This window comes from Asterias rubens, chromosome 2 (assembly GCF_902459465.1).
Source record: "Asterias rubens chromosome 2, eAstRub1.3, whole genome shotgun sequence".
NCBI classification, from domain to species: Eukaryota; Metazoa; Echinodermata; class Asteroidea; order Forcipulatida; family Asteriidae; genus Asterias; species Asterias rubens.
The window spans coordinates 21,423,582-21,443,527 of NC_047063.1; the positions used below are offsets into that span (position 1 = coordinate 21,423,582).

The window sequence follows — 19,946 nt, forward strand, 5'->3', positions numbered from 1 at the left end:
CTCTTGAAACCATGACCCATTGTATTGCATTTTGTAAAAAAAAATTTGTGTGATAAACTTTATAGAGCGCACAAAAAAACACAAACTATTTTTTTAATGCCGCTAAATGTAAACAATAACATACAGACCAAATTGCCTAATGTGAAAAAAATCAGGTACAACTTTGACTTGAGTGCATGTTTTTAGCTTATACGCCAAGCGTCACTATCTTGTGTTGGCACTGCATGCGATTCATCGCACCTCGATTGACGTCACAAACAGCGCCCTCTGGTCGGGCTTATTTTCAAGTTTGTTAAAATAACATGGAAACTAATTTTTTGTAAACCTTAGTTAATGTATTCATATTCCACTCATCAAAACACATATTTTAGTGAAAAAGCTTTATTTTGACAAAATACCACTTCCAGGTGACCTTAAAGACACTGACTATTGCTTTTTTTCATATAGCACCTTTTACTAGAGCGCGCCGTTTTGCTTTGTCAGATGTTGCACGTGAACAAAATAATTAACCAACTTGGTCCAAGTCTATAATCCAGACCTTTGGAATATGACCTATACAGTCACGATGGTGGGCGAGCATATAGCATTATCAGTCTCCTAATAATTACAGACCCTAATCGAACTTGTGACATCGGTCGTCCAACGCAACCTTTATCCCATGAGAATAAGGACCGTGCTGAACACCGTATGCATTCTAGAAAATAAGAGAAAATGGACGCATCGTCACCAAAGCCGCAGCCCAGTGTTCGGGAAGCTGATCCAATCCAAGTTGGAGTAGTAGTCCAAAGAATAGACGCATTCGGCTTCAATGCCGTGTCAACCAACTCCACGTTCTACATCGGCACAGTGGTGAGTTTCATCATAGCCTCTTTCGTGCCAGGTTTATCGAGGCTTCCATTTCCGGTCATCGGTTGCATGATAAACGATATATCTACTTGGTTCGGCCACTGGGACAGTGCTCATGTCATTTTGGTAGTGCTCTACAGTGGTCATTTTGTCCGCCGTACCCTCGAGGTGTTCCTTGTACATCGCTATAAACGAAAGATGCCTTTGGGTGAAACGCTGGGTGCACCCGTCTACTACTGGTGCTTCGGATTCTGGGCAGGATGGTCACTCCGTCCAGACCTTGGATATATCAACACATACCTACCTCTCTATTTGATTGGGTGTGCGACCTTCCTCGTAGGGGAGGTAGGTAACTGTGTGGCCCACATTCAACTTAGACAACTTCGGCATGTCAAACAAGACAACACCCATGAGGCGCCCCCAAGTGGCCATGCCATCCCCAGGGGTCTTCTTTTCTCTCTGGTGTCCTGCCCACATTACACCTTTGAAATCGTCACGTGGACGGGATTCTTCTTGGCAACTTGGACCCTCAATGGTGCTCTATTCCTGGCGGCCACTTTGATAACTTTGGTTGTTTACTCCCGTAAACACCATCATCGATATAAGGATGAGTTCAATGGACGTGATGGAAGGGAGCTTTACCCAGAAAACCGCAAGGCTCTCATTCCATTCTTGTTTTGACTGCTGGCCAATAATGAACTTGCCAATGAAACGTTAAGCTAGCTTTGCATTATGCGTAGGCCCAAACCATTACAAAACTGATTTTAAAAAGTTCCAGAACCGTTGTTAAGTATATCTTGTTTATAATCAAGCTTTCAAATGATTACCGTCTACAGCTCTTTTCGTACACAAGAACGAGTAATATTTTGTAATCGACTAAACACAGGTCATAGAAATAATTCGAATGGACGGATCCAAGATTTTCCAACCGGGGGGGGGGGGGATAATTTTGTTCCGAAATGAATGAGCGCGCCAGCGATGTTCAGTGCCACTATTTCACTGCTCTATAATACTTACCATAAGCAAAGACAATGTGCATTAATCTTGTACTTGTTATCTACCCGAGAAATGAAATAAATATAGATGTATAAATATAAAAGAGAATCAGTACCCCCAAGTGCCAGATATTGCTTGTTTAATATAAAGATGTTTGTTCCGGTTTACGTCTCACTTAGCATAATATTCCGAAGGGTGGTTCCATTTTACGGCCAGCCATGGCGACGAAGCCACGAGCGCTGATAATGATTATGATCAGTGATAGTGCTTGCATGTGCACACAAAAAGTAGACACAGAATTCCCCATCGATTTGTGAAAAGGTAAACGAAACAAGAGAAACATTAAGTTTCATAAACCACAAGGGAAACTGACTGCTTTTTAAGTTTATAAAGAATTTGGGGTTGACCAACTTAAAAGTAAAAAATACCAGAGAAGGATTTGAACCCACGACGCTGCAATAATATAGCTCTATGGGTCAACCCCAAATTAACATAAGAGAGCACAGATAAAAGCTGTGGGACTATAATGAATTAAAGGCACTGGACACTAAGCTGGTAATATTGTCAAAGACCACTTTTTATTACTGGTTTATTGTAAAAACATCTGCTTGCCGCAGTCCAGACTGAATTAAAATACAGATTTACATTTTTATATAAATTTTTTAAAAAGCACAGGAGAAAATTTATACACAAGAACTTCTCACTTTATTTCAACATAAATATCTTTATTTATTTATTATTATAACCAGAGAAAATTTAAACTCAACTGGTTGTCGAAATAGAGAATAATGGCAGAAAAGACACCCTTGTCGCACAAAATTAATTGTGTGCTTTCAGATTCTTTGAATTCAAGACCTCAGCTGAGGTATCAAATTCAACTCAGATATTTTAGTGAGAAAATTACTTCTTTCTCAAAAACTACGTTACTTCAGAGAGAGCCGTTTTCAGTGTTATCATGGAGTAATTAACTAGTTTATTGCTCCGTTGTTTTCCCTATCAGTTGCTCTCCACCACTGCTCTTTACCAATACGTTTTTATGTTTACAATTATTTTGAGAGATAGTTTCCAGTGCCTTTAATGTGCCTCCACATAACAGTAACGCCCACCGACCAAGGTCCACCGATCACGATTTTGTTTGTATGTTTTTTTCTGCTTCCAAATTGTACAACCCATATTATATACCGCCTTCATTCGGTTGTCTAGGGAGATTTTCGTTTGGTGTGATGTTCAGCAGGATGCCGCTATTGAACAATATTTTTGAGAAAAACACGGTTGAACATAATATAATCTGTATGCCCCTATGATTGTGCCCAGCGCGAAAATCTTGATGGAATAGAGTACTGGTGTGGCAGGCCATCCCCACAGATGTCCCAATGTGTACAAACTTGTTATGTACAAACTTCTAGCGCCCTCTTTTGAATCATCCTTTTTCTATAAACGGTGGGGGACGAAATCTCAGGCGGACAGATTTCCATAGGACACCGGATTTAATTTCTAATATCTAGCACAATATTGAACGAAAAATGTGTGTTGATTCTCGGAATTTGTTGTAAGAATACGGTCAGTCAAAAATAAATCTCTAAAACGGAAATATTAAGTTTACCCTCGCGCGGCTCGCTGACTCCGCCAGTATACCATGGGATGACTTGAACAATAGGCGAAGGCTCCATGGCGTTCAAATTATCACACACAATTATTTTTACGTAATGGACCATAATATAAAGGTATCAGTCCCAAACGCCCAACAGCCCGCGACTGCAAGCATGCCAGACAGTCCTTAAAAATGAGCCAGTTGATCATTACAAATAAGCAATGGCTTTTCCAGGCCACCGTATTGCAAGTTCTTCGCGAACTTTTTGTACCCAGCTTAGGAGGTTTCTTAACTGTTTCTTAACTGTTTTACACGGCGAGGAAAGGGTACCAGCTAAAACTGGATTGTTTCATTTACCGATTAGAGGGGTGGTTCAAAAGAGCTTATTTTGATGGTGATGTTGACGTCAGCACAATATGGCAGCTGTGGATATTGTGAACCCTGAAGTCTCAACAATAATTTCCGTGTTAACAATCTGAGTGCCCCTGTCCGTTTCACAAAATCCGATGCCATGGCATCTGCAAAGGAGAATGTACGAGTTCCAACTGGTGTAAGTTCGGGGTTTGGTAACAGCAAGGGATCAGGAAAAAAGGCTACACACTGGAAGAAAAACTCTGAACGGCTGCCGGGAAGGTGAGAGAAGCACACTCAACGTACATGACATACACACACACCATACATAACAACAGTCATAAATTTTTTATACATACGTTATCGACCCTCATATGTTTTCGGTCCCCAACTTTGATTCCCGTTTATCGCGAAATTGTGCAAGCTGCACCGGTGACAGAAGCTATGCAGTTTACTCACGGTCTGTATTTTCATCAGGCGTAATCATGCTGAGAATAAAGTTTCCTGTCGCTGGTTATGCTCAAACAATGATTTATAAAATGATTGATTTTTGGTACTAATCACTAGTGCATTATTATGCCAACATTCAACTGAGTCAAAGAAACATCATCCAACCTCGAAAGTTCAAAACCAAATTACTATCTGCTAGATTGAGTTTCATTCTGCTTTAGTCACTAGATGGATCACGCGAGGTGGTTACTATTTGGGATTCTATGGTGTGCAAATGTGGGGAAAATATTAAAATATTTTAAGTGAAAAAGACAACAATTTTTTTTTTCGATTTACTCATGCATACTGTAATAAATTCTGATAAGCGTTATAAATATTAAGTCTACATTAAAGAGAAAATATCATAGATTGGTTTCTTATCTCCTGAAACAAAAAATTACTGGTCTGAAATGGGGGAACACGGATTGTTATGAAGTGCGAGTGCATCAGGGCGGGGGGGGGGGGGGGGGGGTGGGGTGTTTTACTTTCATGCCTTATGATATCTCTGGATTCTATAAAGTAGCCATAATGCCTTAGGACAAAAATGTAATTAAATTTGTTAAGTAGTAATTGAATAATATTTTTGATTTAATTTGCGCGCCATACTAGCTTCTGAATATTCAATAAAATACCAACCAATGAAAGGTGTGAAAACATATGACGTTGCTCCAGTGTCGTGCAAGCATAAGCACTGTTAATTGCGGACTGTCTCTCGCAACGTAAAACCCAAACTTTGAAAATTTCAACACACCATGAAGTGAAAGTGTTATTGTTAAAAAATTGGACAGATGATTTGAAGAAAAAACAATTTAGTTTTTGATTGTGAACAATTTTCCTGTTATCCTACTGAAAACACATGACACCAGGATACGGTACTAGTACTTGCCGTAAATTCGCTGACTTGCCGTCAACTCGCCGTCAACTCGCCCTCAACTCATTTTCATGTTGTCAACTCATTAAATATAAATCAACAATTTGTAAAATTAAAGGGGCATGGAAATGTTAAGCCTGGGCTTTACAAATTACTACATATTTCTTATGGTTTTCAGTAAAATTTCATTTACAATTGGAATTGAATTGAATACAAAAAAGGTTTTGTGTTTATAAATAAATAAGTACCAAAAAAGAGTCGAAAGACTAATCCATATCAATCATATGCTGTAGCAGGAAGGCGCCCGCAGTTGCCATGTTGTGCAAGCTCTGTGAAAAAGCAAGATGTTGACCGATGGTTTTGCTGCTTCTAGATCATTTTTTCACAAGAAAAAATTTAATTTTTATTCCGAAATGTAACCTACATTTATGAGAATTCTCTGCTAATAGTAATACAGCTCTATGCTTCTTTTGTGTATTTTAAATGCATATAAGAGGAGTTGACGGTAAGCTTGGGCGATATCACGTTATTATCGAATATCGCGATATTAATTTGGAAACGATTTCGATATCGGATGGATTTGGTTTTAAGCGAAATATCGATATATCGCGATATATCGCGATATCGATTAAATATCGCGATGTATTTGCTAGCTGAGACATCTTGCACCCCATAGGTTTGGAGTAAAACCAGAAGAATAGGTCATTAGAACACCTCTCTTATAAAATGCTATGACTGTCTCTTCTACAACTTTCACTTGGAGTTTGAAGACAGATGATGTCGAATATCGCGATATATTGTCGGCGATATATCGTGAATAAAATAAATTGATATTGCCCAAGCTTAGTTGATGGCGAGTTGAGGCATTGACGACGAGTTGACGGCAAGTAGTACTAGTAGGACCCTTATCCTAGAACTATGTGATTTTGTTTCGCTAATGTCTCTATGTAGTCCCAAATACCTCGCTGGAAAATACTGTTTGTTATATATAAAGCACCTTGAGCGACACTGAGTGAGGGATATTTGCGCTATATAAGAAGCCCATCGTTATAATTAATTACTAAACTTAAAGAGATTGATTCACACCTACTCTGTTTCTTTGCCATCAAGCATTAAGCCTGTGTACAGTGCTAAATATCCACCAAGTGAAATACTTCACCAGGCCCAAATGAGGGAGCAGAGTGGAGTCAAGCCCAGATCCAAACAAAAGGACGCCTTTGCCGCATTTGACAGCACAACCAGTGATGCGTGGGAAGTTAACGACGAAGAACTGTTAATGCTGAAAGCCAGACAGCTGTCCTTGGAGAAACAGAGAAGTGAACAGGCAGAGAAAGATGCCCTAGCTCAGCAAGCCCTCATGAGACAGGATCGTCTTAGTTCAGAAGAGGTCCTCGATGAGGTCAAAGGTCATCAAAGCAGAGGTACAATTGAGTTCCCATCCTGCCTTCTTCAAAAGGACTTGTTATACATGAGGTGTCTAGAAAAAAGTGGTGCCTTGCACTTTGTAGAAAGCCGTAGAGGTACAGGTAGTTGCCCTCCTTGAATTTCTCTGAATGGTTGGCCTTGAAACTATCAGAGGCAGACTTTGTAACATTTGTCTTGTGGTTGCTTACCTGGAAGTGTATACTGCTTGGTGCTTGATCGCTCGGTCGCCACCACATAATATTATAATAATAATAATAATAATAACAAATTCTTATATAGCACATTTCACAATAACCGTATCAATGTTCTTTACATTAGTGCCCTGGTCATGGGGCCAATAAAATCCCTGTAATGTTTCTCAGAAACCTTGGGAGTATACAGCCCTGAGCTGCCTGTAAGGCGCTTGTGGCTTTTCAATCACAATATCAACCTCTACCCTCGCAGATACCCATTTATACCCCTGGGTGAAGAGAAGCAATTATAGTAAAGTATCTTGCTCAAGGACACAAGTGTCACGACCGGGATTCGAACCCACACTCCGGTGAATCAGCACCAGAACTTGAATTCGATGCTCTTAACCACTCGGCCATGACACTCTAATATTGCAGTGTTCTCAAAACTTTTATAGTGTCTGGGTGTTCATGCACTCCAGATGTCATGCACTCTGATTCCTGATAACCGCTTCCTCCTGACTCCTTTGACCAAAGGTTTTAAAGATTAAATATTTAATCGCTGAAATGCATGAACTTGAAAAAAAGTAGGGGGAAAAATGTACATGGCAGAAGGATTTGAAACTCCCTGGGGAGTATACAACCTTGGCAATTGTAGCTTTTTCATACACAACAATACACAACTTCTACTCTCGCAGGTACCAATTTATACCCCTGGGTGAAGAGAAGCAATTATAAAGTTAGCATCTCGCTCAAGGACACTACCAGGACACTCCGATTACTCTGAATTCAAAGCTTCTTAACCACTTGGCCATGACACCCTACAACATTGTTGACAGGTTCAAGAGCACTTTCATTGTTAACAGGGCACAATCAAATTCTTGTAGTGTCTGAGCCAATGTTGAAAACCTCCTGTGCCATTTTGTTCCTCTTGATGTAGATGATAGTACGTCACCCCCAGTGTCTCCGTCACTAAGGTCTGGAGTTCCTGGTCTTGCCGTCAGACAAAGTTCAGGTCTTGAGGCCCCACCTCCAACATCTCCCATGAGGTTGAGCTCGATGGCGATGCCGGACAGAGAAAACGGCAAACTTGAAAAGTTTAAACAGCTCCTGAGCGGCCAAAATACCGAGCTTGGTGAGTTTGGTCCCCTTTCCACCCCACCGTAGATCTATCACGGGCATTTAACCCTAACTGAGGATGGAAAGCCAAATAGTCTGGCTCTTTGCGATGGGTTTGCTTCCCTGATTAGAGGGTTAGTATTGAGTCTTTTAAACATTTTAAGAAATGATAGACACAGACGTCAAAAAGTGCCCTCACTGAGGTTAAAAAGCACCCTCACTGGGGTTAAAAAGCGCACTGAGGGTAAAGGAAGCAAATAACTGCAGACGATAGCTGTTCATTCTGCGTAAAACAGGTGTGACGTTTCTTTTACATTTATAAGGCAAGTTTGAGTTCACCATATGAGTTAAGCATCCTAAACCTCCAGTGTCGGAAATGTTTGTGTTTGGGCGTGTGAGTAAAAACGATATTTATAGCTGTGGCTAAGAAAGGCTTTGACATGTGCTGTACTCAGTGAAAGCTTCGGTCAAACTCTTGTGTTGTAAACTTTGTTTCCTTTTTTTCCCCTAGATGAACTGAAGAAACTCAGCTGGTCTGGAATCCATAAATCGGTTCGTCCCACGGCTTGGAAACTCTTACTGGTAAGTTTCATCTGATTGTATCAGAGAATCAAGGATTTAGATTTTAATAGATATCCACCTGGGCTCAGTTTTTCACCGGGTTTTGAATTGTTCTGATGTCTCAGCTTGTTTGACAACCTGTTCCATAACTGAACTGCAAATTTGAAAGAGCGGGAACCGTACGACTTGATTTTAATATTTGGGGGAGTCAGAAGGGATTTATTTGAAGATCGCAGATTTCTAAGATGACCGATTGAGCCTTAATTTCCACTAGGTTTGTTATTTAAAAGGCAGTGGACGCTATTGGTAATTACTCAATATATTTATTAGCATAATATTATAATTAACCTTGCTTGGTAGTGAGTAATGGGGAGAGGTTGGTTATAAAAAACATTGTGAGAAACAGCTCCCTCTGAAGTGGAGTAGTTTTCGCGAAAGAAGTAATTTTCCACGAATTTGATTTTGAGACCTCAGGTTTAGAATTTTAGGTCTCGAAATCAAGCATCTGATCACACACAACTTGGTGTGACAAGGGTGTTTTTTCTTTCATTTTTATCTCGCAACTTCGACGACCGATTGAGCTCAAATTTTCACAGTTTTTTTTATTTTATGCATATGTTGAGATACAGCAAGTGAGAAGACTGGTCTTTGACAATAGACCCTTCCATTGAAATATGTAAGTTGCACATAGCGCGTGCGCACTAACGTTTTGGTTGGCAAAATGAGGGAGCATCGCGCGGTTTTGTACATGGCTAATGGGTGCGTGACGCAGACGCGATTGCGCGTCTGCTTAGTGCACAACTCTATGGCGTTTGCCAACCAATAGGGTCTGTACGCATGCGTGAATGTAATTAGCATATTTCATATTTCATTACCAATAGTGTCCAGTGTCTTTAATGCATATTGGGATACACCAAGTGATACTAGCGGTTTTTGACAATTACGAAAGGTGTCAAGTGCATTCAAATGAACGGGCAAAGCAAACCAGTCAGATCAATACTCAAACTGACTGTTGAATATATATGCTTTCTTGTGCAGGGTTACCTACCAGCCAACACAGACAGGCGGCAGCTAACGTTAGAGCGGAAACGGGAGGAATATTTCGGCTTTGTGGACCAGTACTACGGCACAAGGACAGATTCTCTACACAAGGACATGTTTAGACAGGTCTGTTCTTTATCCAGCATCATTTTTTTTTCTCCCAGGTTGTGGAAGTGTCGTGGCCGAGCGGTTAAGATCACCGAATTCAAACTGGTGTTTCTGATTAGCAGAGTGTGGGTTCGAATGCCAAGCCGTGACACTTGTGTCCTTAAGCAAGACACGTAACCATTGCTTCGTCCTTCGGATGGGGCAGAAAGCCGTTGGTCCTGTGTGTTGTGTAACACATGTAAAAGAACCCAGTGCACTTATCGAAAAGAGAAGGGGTTCGCCCCAGTGTTCCTGGCTGTGGCTGCTGTATGCGCCGTAGCACCTTGTAAACCCTTACAAGGTGCTAACTAATTGGGTCTCAGAATTCATCACTGCAATAACCTATCTTTCTGAAAGTTTGTATATACTCGGCACCTTGAGTACCTTATTTGGTAGATACGTGCGCTATATAAGACTTTGTTATTATTATTGTGTTATAAACTTTGATGTGAACCCTGGCTACACAGTAGAATTAAGGCACTGGACACTATTGGTAATTACTCAACATAACTGTTAGGGAAAAAACTTAGTTGTAAACAAGCAATGGAGAGTGGATAATAATAAAACATTGTGTATATTGGCTGTTTTGGCTCCCTCTGATGTAACAGAGTTTTCGAGAAAGAGGTAATTTTTCTCTCAAATTTGAAGAGACCTCAGGCCTGCAGCCCTTTTTAGGCATCCGAAAGCACACAAATATGGGCAACAATGCTGATTTTTCTTTAATTATTGTTCTCTTGCAACTTCGATGACCAATAGCATCACAGACTTTTTATTTTATGCATATTTTGGAATACACCAAGTGAGAATATTTGGTCTTCGACACCTAAAAAGGTGTCTAGTGCTTTTTAATAGCTTCTGACTGGCACCTCCGAACTTAGATCTACAATTGGAGACCTCCACCATGAAGCTAGTTACATGTAGCTCAGTTTGTTCAGCACTGGCTTGTTAAAGCCATTGGACCCTTTCGGTTCAGAAAAAAAAAAAAAAGTTCACAGATTTACAAATAACTTACAGGGTTTACAGAAGGCAATGGTGAAAGACTTCTCTTGAAATATTATTCCATGAAATGCTTTATTTTTTGAGAAAACATCAAAACAATATAAATTCTCGTTAACGAGAATTACGGATTTATTTTAAACACATGTCATGACACGGCGAAACGCGCGGAAACCAGGGTGGGTTTTTTCGTTGTTTTCTCCCGACTCCGATGACCGATTGAGCCTAAACTTTCACAGGTTTGTTATTTGATATAGAAGTTGTGGTACACAAAGTGTGGGCCTTGGACAACACTGTTTACCAAAAAGGGTCCAATGGCTTTAAGCTGAAGGTTATTGGATCAAATCCTGCTCTTGTCATTTTTTCTAAATTCTTCTTTGATCAAACCCCAAACCATAATTTTTTGGGGGAATGTTCTATTTTCTTCTCCGTCTCTCAATTGCTTTTCTTCTAGTGTAAACACGATTTTCCAAGTCACCTTTTGTGAAATATCATTTACATCTTTGATCTTGTAGGCATGTGGTTTGCCGGTTTTTTTTTCTCTAATTCTGTATTTTCTCACAGATCTCTTCCATCGCTGGATGAATTGGTTTTATTTGGCTGCTTGGTTCCTGGGTGCCATTTTCGTTACACAACCCAAATCAGTTTAGTCTGGCACCATGTGTGGCTTCTAAGTGGCTTCTAATAGCAAATTGTCACAATTTTCTTTATTTTGTTTGTTTATGCATTTGTTTACGCATTTGTTTACAGATTCACATAGATATCCCAAGGACCAATCCCCTCGTGCCCTTGTTCCAGCAACCCAAAGTTCAAGAGGTGAGGCATGTAAATAAGGGAATAAAAGTGTAGCGACAAGGGCGAGGGCCTTTATCGCAAGGTTTTAAACGACAGTTTAAGAACGAGTCACTACTCTTTTTTCCCATTCATGAATGCCTTTTTGGATAAAGGATGTAATTAAAATTGAAACTCTGAAACTCAAAGTATGAAACTCTGTAAAACTTATCTGTTTTCCGACGTCCTTGAGCTCTGATGTGTGTTGCATTTTTATGACTGAGACATTTTTTGGATATACATTCCTGCGCGTAGTATGCATCTAGACAACTGGTTATAAACAGCTCCAGCTCAAACGGAGTTTTTATTAACCACTTTACAAGAGTACAACAAAATCTTGACCCTGCCTCTGATCTGTGCTGTATTTTCTTGGAGCTTTTGTTTTGTTTTGAGAATAACGCTAGCACAATGAAATCTTTGAGCTATTTATAAGAACCGTTGTTGTCTTTCCTTTGTCAAGTTAGGGTTTCTTTGCAGCAACAATATTTTCAAAGGAAAACAATTACTCGAGAAGCTCCAAAATTTTCTGAAAATGTTAAACTTGGTGGGCACATGAAATTACATGCAGGCTATGGCCCCCCGTTGCCCCTGGTCTTGGCCTTGGTGCCCCTTCAAAAGTATCCAATTGCCTTCTGATGATGGAAGTGCCCTTTGCAACATGAGAACGGCCTTGCCCTTTCAAAGTTGAAATTCCAGAATTCCAGGCCTGATTAAAGCATAAAGTGGTTGAGTGATCTTGGAAGTTCAAAGGCAGTGGACACTATTAAAATAATTATTATCGTAAAACCTTTCTTGATTACGGGTAATGGGGAGAGGTTGATAGTATAAAACATTGAGAGAAATGGCTTCTTCTGAAGTGACGTAGTTTTTGAGAAAGAAGTAATATTCCACGAATTTGATTTTGAAACCTCAGATTTACAATTTGAGGTCTTGAAATCAAGCATCTGAAAGCACACATTTGCAATGGAAGGAAGTATGAACTGGGCTTTAGCCAGTGTATAGTTTTTTGCATCCCATTAACTTTTAAAATATTTTACTGCCCCTTGAAACGTATCTCCATACAAATTGTATGCTGTCTGAAAAATATCTCGTTTCAACCTGCTGGTAACAAAGATGCTGACTTGTAGTTCAAAATACATGCGCAGGTTTTCCCTGCTGGTAGACTTCCAGCATTTGTGTGTTTTGAATTAAACAAGTTGCGCCCGGTTCATTACTTCCTGGGAATGCAAATGAGATGAGAATTCAGACGTCACAACTTTGGGACATCACAAATTCGCATCAAATAATTCCCACCAGTTGAGCTGTGTTCAACTACTGCAAAACATTCGCTGGGAAAGCAGCCATGTGACGACAAAATTTGAAAACCGTGCAATTTTGAGGCAAGTTTGTGATTCAATTATCTATCTAACCATTATGCATTTCATAACGGCGGTTTCAAACGATTTTCAAAGACCAACTCGATCGATCCAAGGCAACATGTTCCTTTAAAGTAGAAAGCTTCCCCTAAAATGTTACTTGCTGAAGTGCTGTAGTTTTTCGGGAAATTAGTAAAACAAAAATAACTTTCATCTAAGGAGACGAAAAAATTTGCTTAGCATGTACATTGTTTTTATGCGACTCTCCTGAAAAGATTGCTCTGAGATGTTCACTTTTTTTCAAAAACTTGACTACTAAACTAATTTAGCTGAAACTTCTTCGAGGTAAATTATAGGACATAGATTTTCATTCACAGGGAGTATGGATTTATGTCACGGCCAAAAACTTGCTCTACTAAAGGTATCAAAACCCCTTAAGAAACACTATGAGAAAAAACTAATTTCTGAAGGTTTGCAAAATGCATAATCCCATCCCGCCTTTCCTACAGATCTTTGAGCGGATATTGTACATCTGGGCTATCCGGCATCCAGCAAGCGGCTATGTACAAGGCATCAACGATCTTGTCACTCCATTTTTTGTAGTATTCCTCACTGAGCACACAGGTAGGGTGTTTTCGGCATCATGAATATCAGGCCTGTGAAATCTCCACATCTCCGCTTTCACATGTTTGAAGGCACTGTACACGTTTGGTAGTTGTCAAAGACCAGTGTTTTCTCTTGGTGTATCCCATAATAAGCATAATATAACAAGCATGTACAAATTTGGGCTCAGTTGGTCATCGAAGTTGTGAGAAAATGATGAAAGAAAAAAACACCCATGTATGAAGAATTTGTGTGCTTCAGATGGGAATAAAAGTTTTCTAGATAGAAGTCTTTTATTATTTTAGTGAGAAATTACCTCTTTCTCCAACATTCCATTCCCACAATGTTTTTCACTACCAACAGCTCTCCAATGCTCGTTACCAAGTCAGTTTTTAAGTTAAGATTTGTTTTGAATAATTACTAAACGTGTACCTTCCCTTTAATACAATACGGATATTCAGTTTCGGCATGATAAAAAACTAATTATAATAACAAATGTTAAAAGCGCATATATCTACCAAGGTGCGCAGGGCGCTATTACAATGAAAACTATAAAACAAATAAAAGTTTAAATAAAAAACCATGAGGTGCGTTTTGAGAGATGTTTTGAATGAGTGAATTGAAGTATTGATGTGAAGAGGTAGGTGGTTCCAAAGATGAAGTGCTGCAACGGAAAAAAATATGCCCCCCCTGGTCAATGAGATTTGACATTTTGAAGAAGATATTTAGGAAGAAGACATTTATTTATAATTACGGTACTCTATAGCTCAATGTCAAGATGCACATGTCCATCCCACACAGGCACCAGTGCTTTTAGTGGTGGGGAAAGCATAACCCTTTTTAAATAACCATTTCTGTGTAATCATCACCATATGCCCAGACGCATCTGGAAGGTGTTCAGACAACTTGTCCGTCAGGCAACTCGACCGTTCGGAACTCAATGGTTGAGACAGTGTGACCATTGGGACAACTCAACAGACGTTTTTTACAGGAAACTCATGTCAGGAAACTCATGTCAGTAACTGAGGTCGACTGTCTAACCGTCAACTTGTCTTGGCCATCTGTCGAGTTGTCTCAAAGTCAAGTTGAACTGTTGAACTGTCTGAACGGTCTTGCTGTCCGAACAGACAAGTCGTCCGACTGGCGAGTTGTCTGACACGCATCTGGAACTCTCTACCACTTAATCTTAGATCTTGTCTTTTTACCACAAAAATTTGAATCTCTTCTCAAAACTTATCTCATGTCACAGGTTTTCAAGGACTAATTTTTTTTGTGTCTGGTTTTTTATTCGTTTTATTTTTGGTTTTACTGTACCTTGAACACCCAGCAGTCGTTATTAATATTATTATTAAATAGTTCCACTGGTGGAAATACCTGGGAAAAGTTTGTTTTTATACAATTTGTTTTGAGAAATGTAGACAGTACTCGTGGGAAGCTGTCAGGGAAACAAAGTTGAATGAGGTAGTTGGTCACCATTTCGGTACCTGCGGTTGCGATCCAAATTTTCTGAAGTGTGCTATTAATTTTGCCTACAGCTGCAAACGTAGACGTAACTGAAGACCTAGACATCACAGCTCTATCGACAGACAAGCTGAGGGAAGTCGAGGCGGACACGTTCTGGTGCATGAGTAAGCTACTGGACGGAATCCAAGACAACTATACATTTGCGCAGCCTGGAATTCAGGCCAAAATCAACTCACTGAAAGAACTTGTACAAAGAGTTAATGGTAAGAAGTTGTTCCGATACCTACCCCCCCCCCCCCCCCTCCTTCACTCCCCAACCACGCACAAACAAGCTTGTGTACGCTAAAAAGTGTTTTAAAAAGTGACGTTACTGTCAATTAAAAAACAAATTGTTGCATCTCATCTTGTAAATATACACAACCACCAATTTTAGTATATATATATTTGTTCTGTTTCAAAAAGGCACTATGTTTTTGCATTTATTTTGTAGCATCTTTCACGTACATAAAGAGGGAGTTTTTCCCCCAAACAATTTCTCTGTTTACGAAACCATTTTGTAAGATCTCTTCTTGTAGATTTACTCAACCACAAAATGGAGCATTTGTATTTTTCTCTGATCTTTTTGAAAATGTAATTATGCCTCTGTTTCCATTTTATAGCACTTCTTTGTGCACAATTACAAAAACACCAAGTGGAATACTTACATTTTCCTTGTTTTTTTTGTTTTTGCGGGAGATAATTGACTTTGCCTTTTGTTTTATTATTTTGTAGTGTCTCTTCATGTACATTTACACAGCCACCAAGTAGAGTATTTGCAGTTTGCCTTCCGGTGGATGAACAATCTACTGATGAGAGAGCTGCCATTAATGGGAACGATAAGACTCTGGGATACCTACATGGTAAGCCACCAAACTGGCTAAGCACAAAACGGGTGCCCCTCCAGGAATAAGCTTACATTCACTTAAAGGGACCCTACTATTCAAGCCTCGTTCTGGTCAGGCCACGTCCAACCTCCTTTCCAGGGGTGATCGATCTCGCCGTGCAATTTTTTTCCCCAGCATGCCTTGCTCGATCATAACCCCTGGAATTGGCAATTTTAAATGTGCTATATGCTAGCACATTTTTTTTTATGAGCGTATGTATTCAACATTTTCTACGCGCTCGCACATGTCTTTCATCTTAAAGAATGTTTTTGTTTTTGTTTTTTAAAAACGTGTTCGTGTCATAAAAAACTAATGGCACATGCAACTAAGCCCCCATGAAAGTTTTTAACATACCTACATTCATACATACACTGGGTTCTTATAAAGCACCATTTCATTTAGACCACGGCACTTTAGCAAGCAGAGAAAAAGAAGAGAAAAAAAAGCAATTTACAGAAAACTACTTAGGAAAAAGATATTTTTTTTAGTGCTTTCTTAAAAATAGGCGGTGAATTTGAGGTGCGTATGGTGATGGGAAGATTATTCCAAAGTCTCCAGGCTGAAAAAAAACACGAACCAAAACAAGCAGACATTGACATCTAGATATTAGCTTCGGTTTTCACATTTTAAATATGCAAACAAACACTGTAAATGGTTTTATACCTCATTTAGCATATTTTTATTAAAGGACCGTTACAGAATTGGCTAGAAATAAAAATTGTGAAGAATACAGATTTACTTAAAACTTACACGGTCTAATGATGATGATAGTAGAAAACGTCCCTTGAAATATTTCTGTCTGAAATTTCATATTTGATGAGAAACAAATAATGTAATTTCGCGTTTGGAGTTTATCGCTCAGTGAGCGTTTTATTCATTTTTGTTTTGGCGTCGATGTAATGCAAAATTTGTAATCGGTTTGTCACTATTCTCTCATGACCCAGATGGCCGATCGATCTCGAACTTCTACAGGTTTGTCAGTTTATGTATATGGTGGATTACATAAAGTGCTTACACTGCCAGCAACTGTTTTGCTAGCAAAACCAATTCTGTAATGTTCCTTTAAGTATGGTAGATGGCCTTAGCTTTCGATTCAAACCAGACCTTCTTCAGAGACATAAAACAAGTACAAACAAATACATGTCCTTTACATGATAGGGAGTACTCTCATGACTCATGTTCAAAAACTCGGACATCCAAGTTCGTGGTAATATTAGTAATAATAATATTAATGTATTTATTTAGCGCATTTTCCATTTACATATTCAAATGCGCTTTACAGTTATACTGTTAACAGAATAGGTGAGATTTGAGCAGATTTTTGAAGATTTTGACATATTGTTGATTTCGCAGAGATATCTGTACTTTATTCCACAGTACTCAAAGATCCATGTACTTGGTATTCAGAATCTCCTACCACATAGTCGGCACCATATATCATCGTGGCATTGTTTTTCCTTTCTCACATGACTGCCATTTAGGGGCCGTTTATAATAGTCAATGTTAAAAAAATTGATGTTTTTTCTTAGAAATCGTGGCTGGGTGGGTCAAAAGAAATAAGTGAAAATCGAAATTCATTTTTTTCCCTTCAAAAAAAAATATATACAACATGATAGAAATAAGAAGGAAACAAAAAACCACGCTGGTCCAGATCGTCGTCTGGGGCATAGCAGGTCTGTTCGCCGTCACTGAACAATTAACTAAAATGGGTCATAAGGGTCTTAAGGGTCATATCAAACTAAAAACTGTTGTACAAAGTTGTATGTGCTTGCCAATTTCATTTCTGATTAAAACTACAAAGTTGTTTGTTTAAGCCAGGAACAGCTATTATAAACTACTGATGTTTGAATCCTTTGACCTGATATATCTGCATCATTTGAGGCATTACTTAGTTCTTTAGTGTATAGAGTATATTGTGAAGTAAATAAAATCACATTTACTATTATGAATGGCCCCTTTACTGAAATAAACCTGCTTCTTTTTGTATCCAGAGTGAACCAGAGGGTTTCGCCGTGTTCCACCTTTATGTCTGTGCTGCCTTCCTAATGAAATTTGCTGATGACGCCAAGAAAGAGAGAGACTTTCAGGTGGGTGATTATGTAACTTATTTCATTTTTCTTGTTGTACTAGTTTTATTGAATCAGAGTGTTGAATTCATGACATTGATTAAATAAATGGGTTTATGACTTAATTTCAACTTAGATGATGATTGTCACTGTGTTTCATTACATGACTCAGCTAAACATTGGTTAGTCACAAGACTCATGTGATTTGTGTGCTGAGTAATGGAACTCGTTTTAGGGTTGCAGTGGACGCGACAATTGACAAAATGATGACTCGTTTACGGGTTACTAAGTGAGTCGAAAGATCCACTTATGATTCCAGGTTGAGTCACATTGACTCGTTTCATGTGAGTCAATATGACTCACTTGACCCAGGACTGTGTCACCACACGGACAAATTAATGACTCACCTAAATGAGTCCCGTGACTCAACATATATTATGTGTGTACAACTGGGTGATTGTTTAAAAGTATATGTACCTTACCAAAAATCACCAGAGCTGTGTATAGACCCCTTGCATGAAGCGAAACGCTACAGGTACGCTGAGCTCACGTGCACGCTTTTACGCACAAAGAATAGTTTTCGTCCAATCATCTGCCTCCTTTGACCCCTGTGAGGGCGCTTCTTGACCCCAGTGAGGGCACTTTTTGAGCGTGTGACGTCACATGCAAGGGGTCTATTGAGAGAGTTGCGACATAGAGGGACCATTTTTGGTTTGTCACGTGGGTTCTGGATGCCTTCTTGTCTCCAAATGCAGCACAACCCAACGATTGTAGCCTAAAATGGCGGTGGAAATGGCTGATGCGTGTGGTGCAGATGTATTGTGCGAAGATAGAAAAATGGCCTTCCGTATAAGAAAATGTCTTCATTTTGTTAGCCGATGGTTTTTAAATTCCATCCGCAATGAGATAGACAGGGATCGCCAGTAAGCCTTCGGGATCAAGTGTTCAAAGTTGTTAAAGGCAGTGAACACTATTGGTAATAACTCAAAATAATCATTAGCATAAAACCTTACTTGGTAACGAGTAATGGGGAGAAGTTGATAGTATAAAACATTGTGGACATGGCTCCCTCTAAAGTGAAACAGTTTTTTCGAGAAAGAAGTAATTTTCCACGAATTTGATTTCGAGACCTCAGAATTCGATTTTAAGGTCTCGAAATCAAGCATCTGAAAGCTCACAAAACTTCGTGTGACAAGTGTGTTTTTTCTTTCATTATTATCTCGCAACTTGGACGACCAATTGAGGTCAAATTTTCACAGGTTTGTTATTCTATGCATATGTTGAGATACACCACGTGAGAAGACTGGTCTTTGACAATTACCAATAGTGTCAAGTGTCTTTAAAGCACTATATGTCAAACAAAAATACAAATAGGATACCTGTACACGTTGGTGGACACTCAGGTTTTTGCTCACTTTCAGTTCAACAGTCCTTGCTGTGACAATGACAATGACAGCCTTTCTGTGTTTAATGGGTTCTCTTTTTCAGTGGCAAAAAAACATCATGTTAAACAATTTGATTCAGTTTTGTTCTTTTTGTCGTGTTTGTTTGCAGGGGATCATGCTGTTACTGCAGAACTTGCCGACAGCACACTGGACTAATCAAGACATCAGCCTCCTGCTAGCCGAAGCCTACAGCCTCAAGTACATGTTTGCTGATGCCCCACGTCATTTGAATCAGCAAGTCAAGAAATGAAGTCAGACAAAACTTACAAAACTTTACAAAACCACAGCTTCGGCTCATTATCGGCTCGAGTGTGCAACGTCGGTGCAAAGTGTATAGATGATGTGACCTATGCTTACATTCAAACCGCCCTCTGTTGACAAAACACTGTATACGTCATGTTTCGCCGGGCAAAAAGGCGCGTAGTCATGGTAAGATTGCATACACTTTCTAGCTGGCTGCCAAAACACATGGGTTTTGCCTGTCGGTATGCGCGCGAATCATGCTAGGGTTTTAGAGTGACGCCAGAGGTCACATCATCTATAAAGTCTACGTCAGAGCCGGAGCTGAAGGGATGGTGTTAGAAAGCCTTGGGGGTTCTTCCTGACCTGTGAATCCAGGGTGCGTTTGATTAGCTTTCCTGGGTTGGCCTGCGTGT

The 19,946-nt window shown here is 39.5% G+C and overlaps 2 protein-coding genes across 2 annotated transcripts; both read left to right on the plus strand.

Moving 5' to 3' along the window:
- Positions 1-711: 711 nt before the first annotated feature.
- On the plus strand, positions 712-1,527 carry LOC117305480 (very-long-chain enoyl-CoA reductase-like). Its single transcript, XM_033790362.1, has one exon. The coding sequence runs from the start codon at positions 712-714 to the stop codon at positions 1,525-1,527; it is 816 nt and encodes a 271-aa protein (XP_033646253.1).
- A 2,298-nt stretch (positions 1,528-3,825) lies between these two features.
- LOC117306868 (TBC1 domain family member 22B-like) lies at positions 3,826-19,693 on the plus strand. Its single transcript, XM_033791427.1, has 11 exons — positions 3,826-4,066; positions 6,255-6,565; positions 7,680-7,874; positions 8,370-8,440; positions 9,458-9,586; positions 11,354-11,419; positions 13,299-13,413; positions 14,928-15,119; positions 15,628-15,755; positions 17,771-17,866; positions 19,400-19,693. The coding sequence occupies exons 1-11, from the start codon at positions 3,945-3,947 to the stop codon at positions 19,538-19,540; spliced, it is 1,566 nt and encodes a 521-aa protein (XP_033647318.1). The 5' UTR covers positions 3,826-3,944; the 3' UTR covers positions 19,541-19,693.
- Positions 19,694-19,946: the final 253 nt, after the last annotated feature.

Bases quoted from the DNA above. Each gene is read 5' to 3' on its own strand.
- LOC117305480 (XM_033790362.1), top strand. From the start codon at position 712: ATGGACGCATCGTCACCAAAGCCGCAGCCCAGTGTTCGGGAAGCTGAT.
- LOC117306868 (XM_033791427.1), top strand. From the start codon at position 3,945: ATGGCATCTGCAAAGGAGAATGTACGAGTTCCAACTGGTGTAAGTTCG. The intron at 11,420-13,298 runs GTGAGGCATGTA...CCTTTCCTACAG, and splicing joins AGCAACCCAAAGTTCAAGAG to ATCTTTGAGCGGATATTGTA. The intron at 17,867-19,399 runs GTGGGTGATTAT...GTTTGTTTGCAG, and splicing joins AGAAAGAGAGAGACTTTCAG to GGGATCATGCTGTTACTGCA.